A 19545-nucleotide genomic window follows, 5' to 3' on the forward strand; every position below is an offset into this window, starting at 1 on the left:
ATCGGCACGGAGCAAGAGCGATATGCTCCATATAAATAGCCACATGTGGGACCCCGTGACTCAGGCAGAAATCTCGACGGCGAAGCTTTCGAGGCGATTGGAACGAACTGAAATGGCCATTAGAGAGCTCAGTCCGATAGAATGCCATATTGGGATCATTGTCGGTTCCAAAAAGGGACCCCGACGTTCCAAAAAGGGATCCCGACGCGCCGACCGAGTCATCATCGGCCGCCATTCACGGCGCTGTGGATAATCGTCTGAGTTCCAGCCAACAGTCGTCATACTGCATTTCCAGCCAGCTCTTTCCTCGCAGACTGCCCACGCTTCTGATCTGCCATTGTAGAATGAGTCCCATCATCGCTTTAGCCATTATGATCAGTGCCAGGTCCTTCCCAACGCAGCCTCGCGGACCCTTGCTAAAGGCTACGAACTTTGTTTCCATCTGCCGCCTGTGTTCAGCATCTCCAGTCCATCGCTCTGGCCTCCACTCATCGACGTCGTCACCCCAGATTTCGCGCGACCGACTCAGGACATAGGTATTCGCAGACACTGTAGTACCGACCGGTAGCGGTGTTAACAGGCTGGGAATGACTCCTTCAGCACCCGACATGATCACGCGAGGAAATGCCGTTGGAAAGACTCCCTGGAAACGCATCGTCTCTTTCATCACAGCCTGCAATTCGATGGGGATTGTGGCAGTCGTTATACTCTGACTAGAGACTGCTGCCTTCCTGCGAATTTTCTCCTGCCAGACCTGTCCTTCTTCCGATCCCAGATGGTATACTATAGCCGTGAGAGCGGCCGCCATGCTCCCGGGGCCTGCGAAGACCATATTCATAGCTTCAGCTAAAATCTCAGATTGTCTCATACGATTTACATCGTCAACGGGGACTTCGAGCCAGCTTTTCACAATTCCAGGCTTTGGAAATTGAATGACATGTTGAGGATCCCGCATGATTGCCCTGTGAACGGCAGCCGCGAGCCCAGCCATTCCAGTCTGTGCACCATCTTTATTGTAGAAAAGGCTGCGAGGCAAGGAATTGATGATCCAGCTATTCATAACCCACCCGTACATTGGCCAAAGAGAGTAACTCCATGCTGTCTTGGTTATCTTGCGAAGCTGCGAGCATATGGCACCGGCGGCAGCACTATCAGTATATGGGTTCGATGCTATAGCCGAGCCAAACAGAATTTCCAGCATTGTGTCCAAGGTGAACCGAGTTACCAATGGAGCCACATTTGCAGTTGAAATTCCTTCTCCTATCGGGTGTCGGGACGCCTCCAGTCGCGCCAATAGGACGGCTACATGTTCTTCAATAACAGGCTCATACCTTCCTACCTTTGAACTCGAGAGAGCCGGTCCTAAGACCTTCCTTTTTTTCTGGCGGTGAATATTATCCGACTTTGTTGAGAATATACTCGCCTCACGCTGGCTGGGACTTCGTCCAAATGCATAGAAATCACCCTTTTCGACGGACTTGTTGAATCCATAGATAGCTTCAAAGTCTTCCAAACTCGAGAAAGAGAGCCAGTTCGGGGCAACTCGAACAACAGGGCCATATTTCTGATGAAGTTGCTGTTCCGCAAGATGGAGTTGGCCGCTCATGAACGTGAAGAACCGCCTTTTACTCACAACTAGTCAGCTCAAAGACTTCCGTAATACGCAAAGGAAATGACTGGGTGAACACGTACCAGAGGTTCGTGAAGCGGGCCCAAAATGGGCCAGGGTAGGGTGCCAGAGGATGGAAGTAGCATAAGTAAACTATCCGACTAACGAGAGTGAGCACTGTAAGTTGGGCTATAATGACAACCAGTGAGGCCATTGTGAGGTATCATGACCGTCCTGGTTTGGACCGGCGACACGAGGATTGTTTGGCGATAGTGTGGATTTTACTGAGCAGCAGACACCGGGTAGATAGGAGTAGAAGACAAGTAAGGCAAGACCAGAAGAGCTAGAGACCCCGCCACGTCACGCGATCGGTGTGATGCACCCTAGAGCCCGCAGTGCAGTCGACGCTAGCATAAACATCAATAATATCAGTCTGGCTGGTGACGACAACAAGACTCTGGTGTTGAATCGCTCACTCTCTACAAGTTGGGCCTGGGCTCCAGGCACTGCAGGTCAGCTTGTCGATCCGCTAACCAGTATGGGCAAGTCTGGGGAACACTGACAGGCGACACTCAGGAGGCGTACAGTGTCATCATATTGTTCACATACTGTAAGCTGTTCGATACGCACGTAAGGCCATCATTTCTTGAATAATCTTTCTTTCTGTGAGCCACACGTAGCACATTGGGTTTGCTACTTTCATTTTCTCCGTCAAGGATCCGTGATCTATCGACTAGCAGGCCTAGCCCGAGTAATTGTTATTGTATCCGCATCATACCATTCTATGCATGTATTCCGCTCAGTATTCAGATCTTTACTGGAGAGCGATATTCGGAAATTTCTATTGCAGGCCGATCAAGCCAGCAATATTGCCTGGGCTGAACATTCTGTTGCACTAAGTCATCTTATGAGTTGACTGCCCGATTAGCATTGAACTATCCCCGATTTGAAAGGAGTAGAGAGGATAAGCAGAAGAAAAAAAGAGAAATGACGAACAGCTAGTGGTAGACAATGCAACAAAAAAGACGAGGACGGGACAGAGAAGGGAGTGCGACGAGGATGCAAGAGCTGGACCTACCCCTTAGTACAATGGCTTCACCTCCATCACCAAGAGACATAAATATATAAGTACCTGATCGTAGACCGCAGAGCACTAGGAGAATCATTAGTTGACACATGCCAATACTACACACACATGTAATGCTCAGTCACAAGAGTTGAATGGAAGGCTGAGAGCGTACCTGGAAACCTTCTCGACAGTTAGAGCAAGGGTATGTGTATAACGTGGGTAATTAAATCCCTCCGAGTAGTATTATGTGCGATAGTATATAACCGCCTCTCGACAGTAAAGTACCAACTTCATCAGTGTATACACTGACAGCTACAGAGCGAGCAGCGCGGTATATCTGCCAAAGGAGATTGTTGTATATGAGATAGTGATGAAGGACACGCTTCATCCTCAAGAACGCCGCAGAGCAATGACTTCCGAAAAGGGAAAGACCGATCGGAGCGGACCACCAAGTGGGGGAATCGCATCTGCACTATCGTTCCCCACCTACCTGATTGGGATAGCTATACTCTTCTACTTATGAGATGGAATACTCCTTGCTAAGTATGGATCTCTGGTCGTTCATGGCACTGGATTAATATGTACCTTCCCGTGGAAAAGTAAGCGTTCAGTCATTAGAATACAATATCAACAAGTAAAGAAAGAAAAAGTCATGTCTCGTTCATAGCACCGATGAAGCGGTGGACTTCGGGTGCTTCTGATCAACAGGAGCTTCGACGTCCAGCGGCTTGCCTGTCGGATGCTCATCCTCCGGATACACCTCCTGCCCATCCGCTACGGACAGACGGTCTTCATCAACGTCGATATCCGCCTCATGCCACGTACTGCTGGTGGCGGAAAGGGGGAATAGTCGGGCCAATGCGTAATACATCACACATGAGACAACAAAACCGGAAAAGTAGTTGATGTTGTAGATGTATTGGGCTCCCACAGGCACGGTACGCCCAACTGCGCCGGCAAACCCGACGATATTGACGAGAATGCCTGCAAGATACGAGGCGTATGCGTGCCAGGAGAAGCCGTACGTGTAGCGGTATGCTGAGTCATTTCCAACACTGTACAGATCTTTCACTCGCAGATATCCTTTCCGAACAAAGTAGTAATCGGAGATCATAGGCCCGGCGATAGAAGAGAGGAAGATGGAGTAGGCTGAGAGGTAAGTTGTGAATGAATTGGATGAAGACGAGAGTTTCCACTAAGAGTCTATTAGCTTTTCTCCTACCACACAGACTATGATAGAGAGAATGATCGTACTGGACACATGCACAGGCCGATCGCGGCGCAGATATAACTACCCCGGCGGATGTTGAGGTATCGAGGCAGCAAGGCCGTCATATCGGTACCGGCAGAGACCGAATTGGCAGAAATGTTGGTGCCCAGCTGGGCCAGAGCAAAGCCAGTCGAGATGATGAAGATACCGAAGCGCTCGGCGGAGCTGGCGCCATCCAGAAACTGACCCAGAAGCGTCAACGGGTTCCACACAAAGTCACCGCCGAAGATAACAGCAGAAGAAGATGAGACGATGATGCCGATGAAGGAGGTGATGCCGAACCCGATCGGGATGGTGAGCAGCTGGGACCACAGCGCGTCTTTCGGCGACCGAGAGAACCTCGAGAAATCCGGGTCATTCACAATCAGCGTAGCAAAGTTGCCGAGACAGCTCATGATAGACTTGACTATTGCCCAGGCCAAGGTGCTTCCGTGAGCTGTAGCGGGTTGGTGCACGATGGGACCAATTCCGTTGGCGCGGGAGATGGCCCAGGCAAAGAAGGCGATGGCGGCGATGGGAGAGTAGATGGCTTTCACGGTAAAGAGATGTCTGATCTTATGGACCGGAAACCAGAGAGCTGGCAGTGACAGGAGCCAGAACAGGAAGAAGCTCAGGAAGTCCTTGGTGGTGACGCCGGAGCTTGCGGGGATATGATTGGGGATATTTCTATAACTTGGCCAGATAGCCTCAATCATCAAGGTTACGCACTCGCCTAGTACTCGGGGTTAGCTTCGCTCATCCGGACGGGAACTGTTGTACTGTGAACTCTCGTGGAAAGGCTCACCTCCAATATAACCCTGAACACCATACCAAACGACAGCCATTGCCGCCCGGTTGAAGACGGGCCAGAAAGAACCCCATATTCCAAAGCTGGCCCGGCATGCGACCGGGAACGAGATGTGATAGACTGCACCGATGCGACCGGTCAAGCAGACAAAACAAGCAGCAATGAAATAACCGACCCAGACGCAAATCCATGCCTGCCACCAGGACAGACCGTCGACAATCATCGAAGATGAAATCATCCATGTGTTCTGTTGTGTGCGAGATGATGTGTTAGTTCAGTGGATAATGCATGAAGATGATTCAATTGGATACCACAGCAGCACGAGACACTTACAATATTCAAAGAGTCTGCAATCCAAAAGGCGATGAAGTTGTACCATCTCCATTGACGACGCTCGTGTTCAACTGCAGTCGGCGGAAATCAAATTTGCACACGGTCAGCTTCCAGTGTCCTCTTATTGAATCCGGCTGCACAAGCACGGAGCGTCTCAATGTGATCCGCCAGCCAGTTTCATGATCTCACCTGGCCGCAAGTCACGGTTCGTCAACATCAATTGAGTATTGGTCAACCCGGGCTCCGTAGGCACCTCGAGCTTTTCGATCCATTCTTTGATTCGAGGCATCTCTGGCCTATGTGGTATGTTGACAAACGTCGAGAGTTCGAATAACACAGCGACAGTATGTACCGGGAGATATCGATAGCTAATTATGGTGTAGTAGGTCGATTTGTTGGGTTTTGGGGTGGGGGAGGAGGAGAATATTCTTTTAGGGCTGATGGGAGCAGAACCACCAGGGTTATATGCTCGTAACAGAAGCCACGGAGGAACAGAAGATAAGGAAAAAAAGGTAATAATTTCTTTCACCAGTCCAGGCACGACAATCCAGGGGGGTGAACGAAGAGATATAAACACTTTTTGTCTGTCTGGGCGTATACCATAGAAGAACCGGAAGGTACTACTACTATCGGCGTCATCGCCCAGCGATGGGCCAATCAAGGTGGGTGCTGGAACAGATATGGAGCGGGTTCCATCATGGATTCTGGGCTGATAATGGCTGGATACGCCAGCATGACACCCGGGGCTGAGTTATTCATTCATTCACCCATGTCTTAATTCTGTTCTTAATTTTCATTGCCTTATTTGACACGAGATAAAGATAAGAAAATTGGTCAAAAGAGGGCCGGGATCGACCTGGACAGCGCCACCCATGTGAAGCGAGCTTATCGCCCTCCATGGGCCGTTTGTCGGACGTACCAGGAGAGCCGACCACAAAGGAAGGACGATAATCATTTTCCATTGCTCGATCGGGTCGAGTAAGCGCCAACGTTATCAGTTGTTCAAGGGAAGATATCGGGACTTGTCTGCTGTTCTGCATCTCCACTGGTCCTCCGCAATCAGTCCGAGCCCGGGGGTGCCCCAGTTCAATCAGCGACTCACAGCCGTTCACGGGTCCACTTAGTGGCTAGGGCCTATCTAATCACCAGCCCGGCTGACTCGATGCCATCGAGTAAAAGTATTGATTTGGAACCATCAGCAGATGCTGATGTTCCTGTTTTGCTTTTTTCTTCTTTTTCGTCCGTCCCCATCGTCGGCTGTTAACCGGTTCCTCTCCCGCAAGTCGAACCCGAGGTTCTCTTTGCGAAATTCCTCCGGGTGGGAGAGCTTAAGATTTTCCAAATCCAGAAAGGGGAGGAAGCACGTGTATAGTCAGGTGGGGATCACCTGATTGTGCATGCAGTTTGGACTGCTATCTAGCGATTGAAATTAATAACAAAACTTAGTGAACTACTACTGACTGTAATGCTAATTAATCATTCCTGATTGATTGATTGACTAACTAAACCAACTACCGGAGGCACTTAACTAATAGTAGTTCGACAGCCACCTTTAATCCCGTTCGCATACTCTACTAGCAGTCTACCCTGACTACGACATCATACTACCACCACCACCGCCACCACGATCCATCCATCCACAGTTCCCCCCGAAAACTACTACTATAAATCCATTCCCCGTCATCTGCAACCCCTCCTGCACCACCTTTTACACACGCAAAGAGACTCTCACATATCCACTCCTACCCAACACAACTAACCTTAAAAAAGAAAAGCGAAGTAAGAAAATAAGAAAATACAGCATTCATCGAAATCCCTCAAATTATACCTCACACAGATTGTCTAGAACGCCTCTCCCTCATCATTTCGCTCATACTTACTACATGACTGCTTACCAAAACTACCAGCAAACAATTTACACTTTCTCCCTTAACCACAACCAACATTCCCCCTTCCCTACCTTTATCTCGCCCCGACAAACTCAGATCCCAGTTCCCGAGAAGTCAAAATTGGCGATCAGATCACTGAAAACGTGGCTCAGGACGGTGCCATACACGTCATCCCGAGCCTCTTGGAGGGGGTAAAGGGTAGTATGGGAAGGGGGAGTGGTGTGCGAGAATTTGGAACTGGATCTTGGAAAGCCTAACCTATTCTTCTTGCCTTATTATTATTGCTTCTCTTCTTTTTCTGGTGCGAGGGGGTGTGGTGGTTCCAAAGTCTCAAGCAAGAAAACAAGGCATTTATTGTACTTTTGTACGTGAGCAGTAGTAGAGTTGGAGAGGCAGCTAGGTAAAGCGACTAGCAAAGGTACACTCAGGGGCGAACCACCTGTTCGAAATAATTATGGATTTCGTGGTGCGCGCAAAGCACAGCACCCGTTGAACTAAGTACAGAAGAAATGTCTATATGCAATCTACATCCCGCCATGCCAACCACCGAATCTATGCCATCGCCTAGCCCTTATTCCACTTGCCAAACTTCACATAATCATCGTACAGCGCCTTGAACACCGCCCGGCCAGACACGTCTAGCCCTGCGTTCATGGCACGCATCGTCTCGCGCGACATTACATCCAAGACTGCATAGAGACCAGGGACAATGGCGGCCTTCACTTCGGGAGCGAGTGTGCCGCGCAGGGAACTCTGCGTATACTCCATTATCAGGTACTGGAGGTACTGTCCTGCGATTCGCTTGGCTTTCTTGGTCTGATCGGTCAACCCCTCATAACCACCTGCGGACTGTGTCGGTCTCGAGACTGCGGATACGGTTGGGTCGCACAATGACGTGAGGAGACGGGTGAAGTGAACTGCGTGCGAGGCTTGCAAAGGAGCAAGCCAGTATGGTTGTTGGCCGAGCTTCTTTTCATGGAGCATGGATCGACTGCGCTTCTTGGAACGAGCGAACAAACAGTCCAGCAGTCGTTCGACAGCAGGCAGAATGAGGTGGAATCGGCCTCCAAGCTTCTGACGGTGGAGACCCAGGAGGACACCCATCAGGCGACACAGACGGATATAAACGGTTCCCGCGTATTCGGGGTCGATGCAAGGTCCTGACTTAGAAGCGCACACTGCAATAGTTCCCAGGATATTATCGACGTTCCATTGCGTGATACAGCGAGTGTAATTCCGGAGGAGAATGTCGAGGCATTCGGTCGCAAGTGTAAACTGCTCGATGGATTTGTTGCGGGGTAGAGATTCGGTCACTGCAGTGCAAACCAACGATAGTTCTTGGGCCGTGTGGCTTTCTTTGTCCTCAATTGGAGGCAACGAGGCAATGGCCAACCCGGCAATGAGCAGATGGTACTCTGCATTCTCGCCAACAAAGCCTAACTCCCGCACGTCTTGGATGACTCGAGTCAGCTCTTCCACGGACATGGACTGAAACCTTCCAGAGGTGGACCGGATGAAGAGCCGCTGTTCCTCGCTGTACATGTGCTGCAGCGGGAGGGCCTCGGCACATTGAATCACAGGTTGTGTAATACTCTTTTCAGTGCCGCGACCGGCCAGGACTCGACGTCTTATGAGTCTTCTCAGCGAGGAGCCCGAATCAACCGACTTCTCCACGTAGCTTTCGATCTTTGACAGGAACTTCTCGACCTCGGCATGGTCCGTGGCAAGATCCTCAAAATCTTCCAGCGCATCAATAATCTTGATCAGGGTGATCGTCTCTTCCAGCTGCTGTTTCTTGCACTGATCCTTGACAGACTTAACTTCCACAACCACCAGATCGAAAACCTTCTGACGGCAAGCAGCAAGATCCGTCTCTTCGAAGACATTTACCAGCTGCTTACGGTGGTGCCACAGCTGAGACAGAGAGATCCTAAGATAGAAGCAGTCCATGGAGTCACGGTCAAGAGTCTGTAATTTCGATGCCTTAGATGAGACCTTGCGGTACATCTTCTTGAAAAGCTTGTGACGCTCTTCATCGGACAGAACAAGCAGCTTAGCTATGACTGCTCTGTGCAGGTTGCGGAAGGCCTTCATGATTTGAAGATCAACCTCGCTTCCCTGCAAGGTGACTGCCTTCGCAATCGTCCAGACCGGCTCCCAATTGCTGGTGACGGCTGCGGCAGATTTAGGCATATCGGCCAGCTTGGCCATCAATGACAGCATTCCAACAGTGACTTCGGGCGTGCTGTCTTCCTGGACAATAACCTCCTGCAAGAGATCCAGCAAAATCGCTCTCTGCCGGCGCACGACAAGCGGGGCAGGAATCCTCTGCAAGCTCTCAACATAGAGTTTACGGTTCGTGATGTCCTCCTTGACCCGGCTCGAGAGCACGGAGATCAGATCAGACGCGATGGCCGGAGCGTTGAGCAAATACTCATGGCAGACAACGCCAGCCCAGGCCTGAAGGTATCTGAGTTCAGGGCTAACAGTCTCCAAAGCCGATGGTGAAGACTTGTACTGAGATGTTGCCAAAGAAAGGATATGGCCAAACAAAGAGCGTCTAGTTTCAGGCTCAACCCGATCCCAGACGTCTGGACTCCTGACAAGTGTCAGGAAATACGCCAGGGCAAGAGTATCCGGCCTATTCAGAGTCTCGATCCGCCCGTTCCAGGGTGATACAATTGCATCCGAAGCATCTTTGTCGGAGATTGACTTGACCAGCTCTGTTATTTGGCTGGTAAGTGATTTGAACTGATCATTGTTCAAAGACCCCTTGACGGCGGCAAGGGTAAATTGATACGCCTCGAAACATTCCAAGGGTGCCCAAGATTTCTGCAGCCGGTCCTTATGGTGACGCCGAATGGTCGCTGCACCTGTCTCGACCAGATTCATAATCGCAACTCCGAGATCATTGTCGGTGGATTGGACATTATTCTCTAAGAGGTTTCGAGCGAGTCGCCACAGCCGCCATCGCCAATGCAGCTTTTGCTTTGACGACAACGTTGATGCCGCGGTCTGGATGACAGAGCTAAGAGATTCGTTCTTGTCCGCGAAGCTCAAATCACGGTATCTGAAGCCAGACTCTAAGATCACGAACTGGGCGTAGGCTCCGGGCGCGTCGGCAATCTTCCCATCCTCGCTCCTAATTTCCACCGCAGCTGCCTTGAGCTGCGCAGCTGCAAACGTGTGAGTGAGGGGACTTCGCATTACATCGCCATATGCATTGCACACGTCATCATCCTCCCAAACAATAAAGGCCTCCAAGTTTTTATTTTGCGACCGTGCCTCTTCAACCTCGATGAGCTGCTCGTACCAAAACTCCATGAAGGTGGGCAAATCTCGAGCGGCCACGAAACCACGTAGCAGAGGTATAACAATGCCGTTTTTTATGGTCTCATAGCTGCCGTCACTTTGGGGCGTACCACTGCGCCAATGCAAGAAAATCTTCTCCAGCAGAGCCTTCAGCAATTTTGTCGAGTCACTGAGACCAGAGTTAGGGAGGAAAATATCAACACCGAGCTCAACAAGTAGCGATGTAAGATTCCATTCGATCTGCGACAAACCATCCTTGAGGAGCCCGGTGTAGGAAGCGTGGGTGAGCAACGTATGTAGAGACAACTGCACGTTACGGACAAGAACCACACGGAAGAGACGCTCCAAAATGCCGACGAACTCGGGAAGGTACGTGGTTGTATTCTCAGACTTTACAATTGAGAATGCCAGCTCTGCAATAGCCACAAACAGAGTCTCCAGCCACGGCGCCTCGTGTGTCTGTCTCCGGAAAGTGTCCCTTGGCACCGAACGAACCGCGATATCGAAAAACTCCGGGAGCAATTCTGCTGTCTTCCACATAATCTTCTTCTGTACAGTGGTGTCCTCTGCAGTCTCTGCCGGGCATTCTGGTTTGCAGAGGATGGGTCTAAGTGTATCAGAGATAGGTTTAACCGGACTCCAATCCGGTTCACTAGCTGAATAGTCGATACCTGCACCTCCTCGCTCGTAGAATCCACCGCGTGTCGGGATGACCACATGCAGAGCGATCAAGCGCTCCACTCCATGTAGTACGTGAGCCCTCTCATCGGTGTCAAGTCGGATCGATCGAACAGAGACCTGAAGTCTGAGTGCGCTCTGGAAACAATGTTTCGCAAAGCACTCATTACTCAGTCCCTTATCTGAGTCATCACGGCGAGAGGACCTCAGTTCCCACAGCTCCAAGACCGCAGGAAACACGTAGAGGAGGTGCTGTAAGTCCGTCGTCTTGCGCGCATGGGAGAATTGCGTCGAAATCACGGCAGCCAGTCGGAAAGACTTTTGCAGCGTCACCGCGTTTGGCTCTGGCTCGCCCTTCAAAGCGTGCTTCAAATGGGAGCTAGCGACCTCATCTACCCCAAGAGTCCGATTCGCCAGCATGATCAAGCTATACAGGCAATCCAGTGCGCGAATAAAAGCCAAGAAACACGAAATCGGCGTGCGCGGCTGGTCATCAACATCCATAGTGTCTGCTTCATCGTCGCCGGCCCTTTTTCTCTTCGTTCCCTTCTTATCGTAATCGCCATTGCGGTGCGGAGAATCGCTCAAGGTATGACTTGAATCCGAATCGGAGGGCAGTAAATCAGTCGTTCCCGTCTTCAGCGCTGCGAATACATCCTCCTCCAGGTCGGCAATAGCTTGATTGAAAATAGCGAGGAATTTCTGGTCCTTCAGAGTCGTAGCCAGGGTCTTTGGCGGAATTAGGTCGATCAACTGTCGGAGTAGGAGAAAAGAGGTAGAATCGACGCGATAATTCTTGCCCGCCCGCAATTTTTTCAATAACCATCGGAGCACCCATTCCTCCTTCGGCGCGGCATTATTCTGAACATGAGGGGTTCGATTGATTTCAGGGTGACTCGCACATAGGGCAAGATCCAGGCCGATGATCTGAGCGGCTTCGTCAAGTTGTGTGGTCGGAGACGCGGTGCCTTTTTCGAGGCGGAGTAAAGCTTCCTGTGAGGAGCGCGGGCGCTGTATAGAGAGAAACAATCCCAGCAGGTTAGCCGAACACTCAAAGTTGCATACAACCCAAAACGCTTGGAAGATAGCGAGCCAACACATACCTCCGCGACTGAAGGCATCTCGGATGAGACGAGTCAGATCGTAAAGTACCGGTTTCCCCAAGATCCTCGATGCCACCGCGTCAGCACGAATCGAACATAGTCCGAGGGGAGTGGTTCGTCCTAGACGTTAATTTTTTTTTTGGTCTGCGGGGACCAAGGAGGGATTCCTTAAAGTCGAAAAAGTTGAAGACTGACGCCAGAAAGCGGAGAGCGCTTTGCCTAGTTTTTCCGACCGCCTTTTAGCCCGGCAGAGCTCGAAACGTCGCACCCGATCAGTTTGTCCGCCCATCGACTCTCCTTCTCTTTCTTGCTTCTCATTCCTTTGCTTGCAACCTTCTGACCCTCCCTTCTGTAGTCTGTTGCCGAAGGTCAGTCAGGTCCCTGTCGATCCAATTGACTCCTCATTTGGGTCTTTTTTGAATTAACTCTCGGACTTTCAGCTCTTATCGCCATGGCCGACTCCAACGAATCCCAGCCGGTCGCACCGGTCCCACGCTCCACCAAGCCCGTCAGCGAGGCCCTGCTGAACGAAAAGGTACTTTGCACCACCATCTGAAGTTTCCATCGATCACTTTGTTCCGTCTGGATGTTGAATGTTCTGTTGGCTGGGCCTGCCATGGAGCCGCCGGACCTCTCCGCCCTTGCCATCCGCAAATTGCAACTGCGGGACAGACGCACATATGTCATCGGGAAGTGTAGTCAGTAGTGCTCGGGCTAATACGGAACTTCTCAATGCACAGTGGGATCGCGCCATCTCCTCCCTCATCATCCGCTCTTCCCTCGGTCTCTCCTTCGGTGTTGTCTTCTCCGTGCTCCTCTTCAAGCGGAGAGCTTGGCCCGCGTGGGTTGGTCTCGGCTTCGGTGCCGGACGTGCTTGGGAGGAAGCTGATTGTACGTTCATGCAATTGCATTCAACCCCTTCTCTTCCAATACCGGAGGGAACTGTTTAAGCTAACTTTCTACAGCCTCCTTCCGTCGGGGCGACTCTCCGGTCAGAGATGCCCTGCGTAGGTAGAGTAGCTCGGACCTCCATTTCTGTATGATACCTGTATAGCTGGGAAGGAAAACGAGCTGCATCAAGAACATCTTTCGTCGTGTTTGAAATGGTCTCTCTAGACTTTTTCCTACTTTAGCATTCAATTCATCGTTGTGCTACCACTTCTAACTGTTTTAAGGCATCTGTAATGCCGCTTTGATAGTAGCTATTCATTAGCATCTAGGCCCTTCATGCGACCACATTATACAGCATCTGGGCTTAGTTCTCTCCAGGTTACTGCATTCGGTCTAGACCAGTGTCTCTCTTGCGATAATTCTACCGATATCTTGCCAATCAGTATAGAACGAATGGAAATAATAGAGAAATAAGGGCTCATAGAGCTTGGGGAGGAGATTGGTCCGTGCGTTTGCGACTCTAGACAAACCTAGGTAATGGCTGAGGAATATATACAACAATAGAGAGGACGGAAAGACTTTTGTATCCTCTATCATCCAACATCTATGAGCAAGGGGTATCATGAACAAGCATCGGTCATCCGAGTGAGAACTTGATCGCAGGAAAAGCAAGGGAAGGGCATAAGGGTGGAAAGATGGCGGAGTCGCATTGCATCTCAATGCAAATAAAAGGTGGGGTACTACAGCATAGAGTTCGAATGAGCGACAAAGTTATCCATCACGGGCATCTGTGACGTGCTGTGACCTGTAGCGTCCATGGAGAAACCTGGAAGGTTCATGTGGTCCCAGTTGCCCTCAGGCATGGCGGGCTCAAGAGGCAGTCCGTTGTGTCCACTGTGGGTAAGACAGCCAACACAGGTACAGTCACTTCCGCATTGGCAGCTTCCAGTTGTATCGGAGCAAGCGCTAGGTAGCCCCACTGGGTACTCGAGAGTATAGTACTCTGACGGTACCATCAGTTGCTGTCCTAGATAATCCGCAGGCGGAGATGAATAGCCATTGTTTACGTGACCCGAGTCCGTACTCTGTTGGGCATATGGGTGCATTGCGACGTGGTGAAAGTTGTCGCCCAGAGGATTACCGAAGTTGGCGAAGGAATACTGTAATGATGAGAAGTCCGGGGGTTGAGTCTGCAAAGGAGAGCCTCTATGGCTGTTCAGCCTGTCGGGGCTCTGTTCATCATCACGGAGGGCCACCAGGAGGCCCATCTGTTGGACATGTTGTCTAGTAGTGTTGTTGAAGGGGTGAGACGCGCAACCCAGACATTGACAACCATCGCCACAGCTACAATCATGGGAGGCTTCGCCAGCAGGATTTGCTGGATTTGCAATAGCATTCTCCGACGTCGGCTGAGAGATCTGATTGTTGAAGATCTCATAGTTGTTGAACGCATGCGGATGCTGAAAGTCTAGTGGTTTAGAATTAAAACCTGCGGCAGGTCCAGTCATTGGGAGATAGCCAGACTCGGATACGGGCAATGCGAAAGGCTGCATGTACTGGCTCTGCTTCGCTGCTTGGAAATCTTGCCACGTCGAAACCTGGGGAATAGAGCTCGGTGTGTATCTTGCATTATCACTGTCGAAGGCTGGAGGTTGGAAGTGATCATAACCGCTGGGAGTGCTGTCCTCCTTCTCGACATCTTGTGCCGCCGAATCGGACTTCCTACAACAGGAACGTTGGACTGCAGGAGCTGGAACATCCGGAACTATAGTCTGTGAGGGCTGAGACTTGCGAGAGCAACAGCTGCCGCCCTGCGGCGCCTTATCTTCGCTGGCGCACTCGAAGGTCTTGTGCGAAGGGTTTGGTTCTTGCTTGATGATTTCATATGAACTGGACAAACGCTGTTCCTGAGCCGGATAAGGAGATGGTCGGCCCAGATTTCCATGTTCCAATTGCTGGCTTCCGAATTCTGGTATGGAGTTCAAGGCTTTGGTAAGGTTCTCTGGAGCAGTCTTGATCTGTCGTTTGATGGGTTTCTGGATTTTGTTGGGAGCAGCAATCGGCATCGGAGGAGCAGAAATGGGAGTGGTTGAAGCAGATTCCGCCGCATCGGCAGGCACTTGGTACACTGGTCTACACAAGCAAGTCGAGCCTACATGAGACAGTCAAAGTCAGTGACCAAAGATGCGACTATGACACGGTAGGATAGACGATAGATTATATCCGTCGCATATACCCACCTTTAGGAATGCGAATCATGAACGCATATAGCTTCTGGCAGCTGCAAGTTCCCTTCGGATGAGGGCATCTAGCAAGCGGTCGTCCGGCCTTTGGGACCTTCATCATCATCCTGTCAAAGTGCTGGCATTTCGAGGACCGATGGCCACGGATGCATGGCTCACTAGTGGAAGCGCATCTGATTAGCAGAGAGCTTATTCACCGGCGGAGAGTCATACCATGACCACTTGGCCCCTTCTTCATCGAGAGGCATGATAACGAGCCCAGAACAGCATCAGCCGAGAGTATGCTGAATAGTGAATCCACGGGAGGGCCTGAGCTTTCAGGTGAGATATAAGTGTGCGAATGGCCTTACCCCGCCCGTAGGTCTGATCGTACCACGGCCGCAAGCAGGCTTTCGTAAGAACTCAGTTGATCACAAGAGAAGAAAAGAAAAGAAATAAGCAGTGTGTTAGAGACAGGTAATTGCGCTGCACGTCTACCGAGAAAACAAGTTATTGTTCCCCTCGAAGCGAAGGCGGACCAGGATGCACCACAAGTGGAATGACAAAGAGAGGCTGGAACGGGTTGGACAAGCGACGGATTCGAACGAGCGCAAAGGTTACCCGGTGGGATGGATTCCAGAGGCGGGGAAGAGACGAAGGACAACCCGGCGAGACCGAGGGATTGCAGCTCGGGATGAGGAAGAATGCTGCAGTATGTAATTACAACCCCGCAGGAAGTTGAATAATTAGTATTGCTGAGAGAATGCCGTGGGTGGTCAAACCGAGAGAGAGAGAAAGATGGTGGAGGTCTCCGTTGCCGTCCGAACGGCGGAGCAAAACTTAACGATAAGCCGATAAGAGTACTAATTCAAATCCAACGCGTGGCAGCCCATTGGCGAACCTCAGGCAGCATCATCCTTGTCTCTGCCTAAGGCATACAAATGGGTGCGGGCTTGGCGGCCGGAGATTATCAGCCGGCGAATAACAAGATCAACTGAACTTAACTAAGTAAATAGTTGGGCGAGAAACGGATCTGTCCCTCTGTTCATCAAACAAACCTACATCGACCTCGGGTCTTCTAGCTGGCCTTGTCGCCAATTCCCCAGCCTTATCAAACTGACATCTCAGCTCTGCCGCCCTCTTTATCCGCCCCGTTGCGCAATCCCCTCCCTCTCTCCATCCCATCCAATGACCCCCGAACACCGTGATGTCCCCGGCCAGGCACCGGACAATGTGAGCACGGTGTCGCGCGCTCGAGACTTGTTCTCCGTTCCTGCGCCAATCAAGCGCATCTTCGACCGTTTTCCCCTCGTCACCTACCCCTCCAATGATCTCCCACACAGCGCATGGTCCGACAAACGTGGCAATCGACTGTATGTTTTCACCGATGCCGCAGGTGCCAGACATGGCAGACCGTCGTTCAACCCGCAGTGTCTCAAGTGGCAGGTACGTACTAGGAAATGCAGCATTGCGCCAGTTCTAAAGTACATCACTAACTTGATACCCCTCTGCGTGTCTCTCCAGGCATACTTAAGATTCGTTGGGATCGACGTCGACGTGATTCCTTCCAACAACCATGCATCTCCCTCTGGCGCCCTTCCTTTCCTAATCTCCGCCCACCCCATCAACAACAACGCCCCTATTCCTTCCAGCAAGCTCCAAAAATGGGCCATCGAGCAAGTTCACTGCGAAGAGGAGCAGCAGTTGGATCTGCGCTTCGAGGTATATGCGTCGTTGCTGGATCACCGGATACGAAATGCTTGGGTGCGTTGCGGTCCCCCAACCCCCCGGAATCCATTGTCGATGGATGAGTTTTGACTGACTTAATTTGCGCCGGGGCAGCTATATACCCTATACCTGGATCCCGAGGAATTCGAGGCCGTTGCTCGACCTTTATATGTGGACCCATCTAGTACGAATTCCGCCGTGCGGACCGCTCTCGCGCTGCAGCTCCAGCAAGCCGCCCGGACAGAGATCCTAAAAACATCATCTTATATCGATGTGGGCGCCTTGGAGGCCGAGGCTAACGACGCATTCGAGGCACTGTCTACGTTACTGGGCGATAACCTGCACTTCTTTGACCGACCGAATCCGGGTTTGTTCGATGCTAGTGTTTTCGCATACACACACCTGATCTTGGAGGAGAAGCTGGGCTGGCGACGGAACCGGCTGGGACAATTGCTGCGCCAACACGAGAACCTTGTACAACATCGTGACAGACTCCTCAAGTTCTTTTAGACGGATGGATTTGTGAAAAAATCCTCCAATTTTACTGTACAATAACAACTTATATGTGTCAATGCTACCCAACTAGAACTGGAACAGGCCTCCGCCTTGAAGGAAATCCGTCACAGTCTTATACCCCGGTCAGCCCGTTTGGACAAGATCCGGTCAAGCAATATCAATACTGTAGGAAACAGATTGGCAAGTCTTTGTCTGTATGTCCCTTCCAGTGGCTGGACCGGTAAACTAACAGTACTAGTAAGGAGGTAAGCTTCTACGCTGGCCAATGTCAGTTTCCGCATATCGGAGACCAATCCGGGACATACAGACATTACGTCGGCTTGACCCTCACACACCGACCGGCTCGGCATTGACGGAGGCAGTAATAGGATGGAACCCTTACAAATTGAATGCGCGAACCCGCTTGGGTCTTCTCTGCATTTGGATGGCTCTATTCGCGTCATCGAGACACAGATACCATAAATTATTCATCACGACCCGGGCATCATACATTACTGGCAGAGCTTGTCTCCCCATCCGCATACGCTTTGGAAGTCGTGGTCAGTTCTCCCTGCCCATATATTGGGGCAATGAACTCCTGGCTCTCACTTCTCTCATAGTCTCTCTGAATCTCTGTCTTCTTTGTGATTCCACCTATAGTCCAACTGTGGCGGTGCAACTCGAAGTTCGATGCATAACTTTGCTGTGTCTTCGTTGACCGGCTCGTGGGAAATTGAGAGCCAAGCTTGAAAAGTTTTCGCAGAGAAGGAAGAGACCCTGACATTAGGCCGAGGTTGAATTCAATCTCCATCCAAATGAGGGACGTGGAGGCTGAGTCTGGGAAAAGTCAGTAATCTATCTTCTGCCCAGTTGAAGGAAACTATACAGGTGAAATTGGTCGTATCATTGGCAAACTTCAAAGTCGAGAAACGCACGAGGGCAGCAACACATGCGGTAAAACCTGCACAATAATGAGTTATTGGACTTTTGGATGCTTTCAAAAACTCACCAATGCAGAGTAGCCCCAGCACAAGTATTCGTCTCCTTATCGGCATCTGCAACTGCCAGATAGGCCGTATCGGAAGTACTAGGATCGATACATCTAGCACGAACATGATGACACCTTGCATCATAAGAATTGCGTACGAGGTCTCAGTGGGATAGCAGCTCGAATTGGTGATAGTCTTGTCGTAGGCCGCTTGGACAGGGCGACATTGAAAGACCAGCGCGAGGGTCCCCGAAAGGGTGAAGGCCGCGATGATACCAAGAAGGGCTTTCCCGGCAATGTGGACGAAGCGAGTCGGAAACAGACGCATTATAAATATGAGCAGGCTCGTTTTCACAGTTGCTGCGATGACTAGGTAGGCGCATTGTGAGGCATATTCGAGCTGCAAAGATCAGTTTGGTTAAAAGCTTTGGGCCTCTCAAGGTACGAACCGTGAGGAAGACAACCAGATGGTCTTCAGGAACATATTTCAAAGGCCGACCCAATCCATAGTACGTTATGATATACGCCAGGGCAGAGAACAGATCCACTCCGATCTAGCCAGTCAGTTATCAGGCGCAGGGAAAATTACCGGCTGCGTAACTCACAAGAGCAACCAGCACCAACCAGTCATCAAGCCCGAAATTGTTCAGGACGAACTTGCGCATATACAGCTACAACAGCTCAGTCATTGTGGACTCCATATGGCCTGCAGGAGTATCGAGGAAACATACTCGAAGCATGCACACCAAGGTTGTCGGAACCGCCAGCACTAACACAATGATCCGCACCGCGATGGTCATGGACGATGTTGGCACATCGCCCTGTTGCTCGATAGACCCACCCATCCTAACCGGCTCTCATGCACCAAAGCAGAGGTGGTCATCGGGATGGATAGAGAAGAGAGAGCAGAAGCGGGGAGAGCCATCATTTCTTAAGTATTTGTCTGGGGTGCTGTGGACCACGAAGGAATGCAAGTCGATGATGCCAATACTCTTAACGTACAAATGAAACAGGGATCTGGGATTCTCAGGCTCCAAATTCGAGGCTTGTCAAACATTAACAGGGGTTTGAATCCTGGTCGCAGGATCGCTCAAGACGCCGGCGCAGATAGCGTCTAGTCGGTTCCGAGCCGATATCCACCATCCGGATCACGGAATTGGGGGCAGAAACC

The 19545-nt window shown here is 50.9% G+C and overlaps 7 protein-coding genes across 7 annotated transcripts; 2 read left to right on the plus strand and 5 right to left on the minus strand.

The window, feature by feature from the left end:
- Positions 1 to 235: 235 nt before the first annotated feature.
- Positions 236 to 1823, minus strand: AtWU_08609 (putative cytochrome P450 pisatin demethylase; the record flags this gene model as incomplete). The annotated part of the gene is made up of 2 exons (XM_035503717.1): positions 236 to 1622; positions 1693 to 1823. The coding sequence occupies 2 exons, from the start codon at positions 1821 to 1823 to the stop codon at positions 236 to 238; spliced, it is 1518 nt and encodes a 505-aa protein (XP_035359610.1).
- Positions 1824 to 3339: 1516 nt separating this feature from the next.
- AtWU_08610 (nucleobase cation symporter-1 family protein) lies at positions 3340 to 5357 on the minus strand (the record flags this gene model as incomplete). The annotated part of the gene is made up of 5 exons (XM_035503718.1): positions 3340 to 3873; positions 3933 to 4660; positions 4733 to 4982; positions 5069 to 5139; positions 5258 to 5357. The coding sequence occupies 5 exons, from the start codon at positions 5355 to 5357 to the stop codon at positions 3340 to 3342; spliced, it is 1683 nt and encodes a 560-aa protein (XP_035359611.1).
- A 2164-nt stretch (positions 5358 to 7521) lies between these two features.
- AtWU_08611 (ribosome biogenesis protein URB2) lies at positions 7522 to 12068 on the minus strand (the record flags this gene model as incomplete). The annotated part of the gene is made up of 2 exons (XM_035503719.1): positions 7522 to 11958; positions 12051 to 12068. The coding sequence occupies 2 exons, from the start codon at positions 12066 to 12068 to the stop codon at positions 7522 to 7524; spliced, it is 4455 nt and encodes a 1484-aa protein (XP_035359612.1).
- A 433-nt stretch (positions 12069 to 12501) lies between these two features.
- AtWU_08612 (MICOS complex subunit MIC10) lies at positions 12502 to 13065 on the plus strand (the record flags this gene model as incomplete). The annotated part of the gene is made up of 3 exons (XM_035503720.1): positions 12502 to 12585; positions 12791 to 12941; positions 13016 to 13065. The coding sequence occupies 3 exons, from the start codon at positions 12502 to 12504 to the stop codon at positions 13063 to 13065; spliced, it is 285 nt and encodes a 94-aa protein (XP_035359613.1).
- A 616-nt stretch (positions 13066 to 13681) lies between these two features.
- On the minus strand, positions 13682 to 15432 carry mac1 (putative copper-activated transcription factor GRISEA; the record flags this gene model as incomplete). The annotated part of the gene is made up of 3 exons (XM_035503721.1): positions 13682 to 15093; positions 15182 to 15342; positions 15398 to 15432. The coding sequence occupies 3 exons, from the start codon at positions 15430 to 15432 to the stop codon at positions 13682 to 13684; spliced, it is 1608 nt and encodes a 535-aa protein (XP_035359614.1).
- Positions 15433 to 16351: 919 nt separating this feature from the next.
- Positions 16352 to 17401, plus strand: AtWU_08614 (putative mitochondrial outer membrane protein (Sam35); the record flags this gene model as incomplete). The annotated part of the gene is made up of 3 exons (XM_035503722.1): positions 16352 to 16609; positions 16688 to 16927; positions 17006 to 17401. 3 exons carry the CDS (start codon positions 16352 to 16354, stop codon positions 17399 to 17401), a joined length of 894 nt encoding a protein of 297 aa, XP_035359615.1.
- A 490-nt stretch (positions 17402 to 17891) lies between these two features.
- AtWU_08615 (nucleoporin subcomplex protein binding to Pom34 family protein) lies at positions 17892 to 19219 on the minus strand (the record flags this gene model as incomplete). The annotated part of the gene is made up of 6 exons (XM_035503723.1): positions 17892 to 18223; positions 18273 to 18347; positions 18396 to 18774; positions 18824 to 18928; positions 18980 to 19045; positions 19106 to 19219. The coding sequence occupies 6 exons, from the start codon at positions 19217 to 19219 to the stop codon at positions 17892 to 17894; spliced, it is 1071 nt and encodes a 356-aa protein (XP_035359616.1).
- Between the last annotated feature and the right edge of the window lie 326 nt (positions 19220 to 19545).

Source organism: Aspergillus tubingensis (genome assembly GCF_013340325.1).
Source record: "Aspergillus tubingensis WU-2223L DNA, scaffold_9, whole genome shotgun sequence".
Classification (NCBI taxonomy): Eukaryota; Fungi; Ascomycota; class Eurotiomycetes; order Eurotiales; family Aspergillaceae; genus Aspergillus; species Aspergillus tubingensis.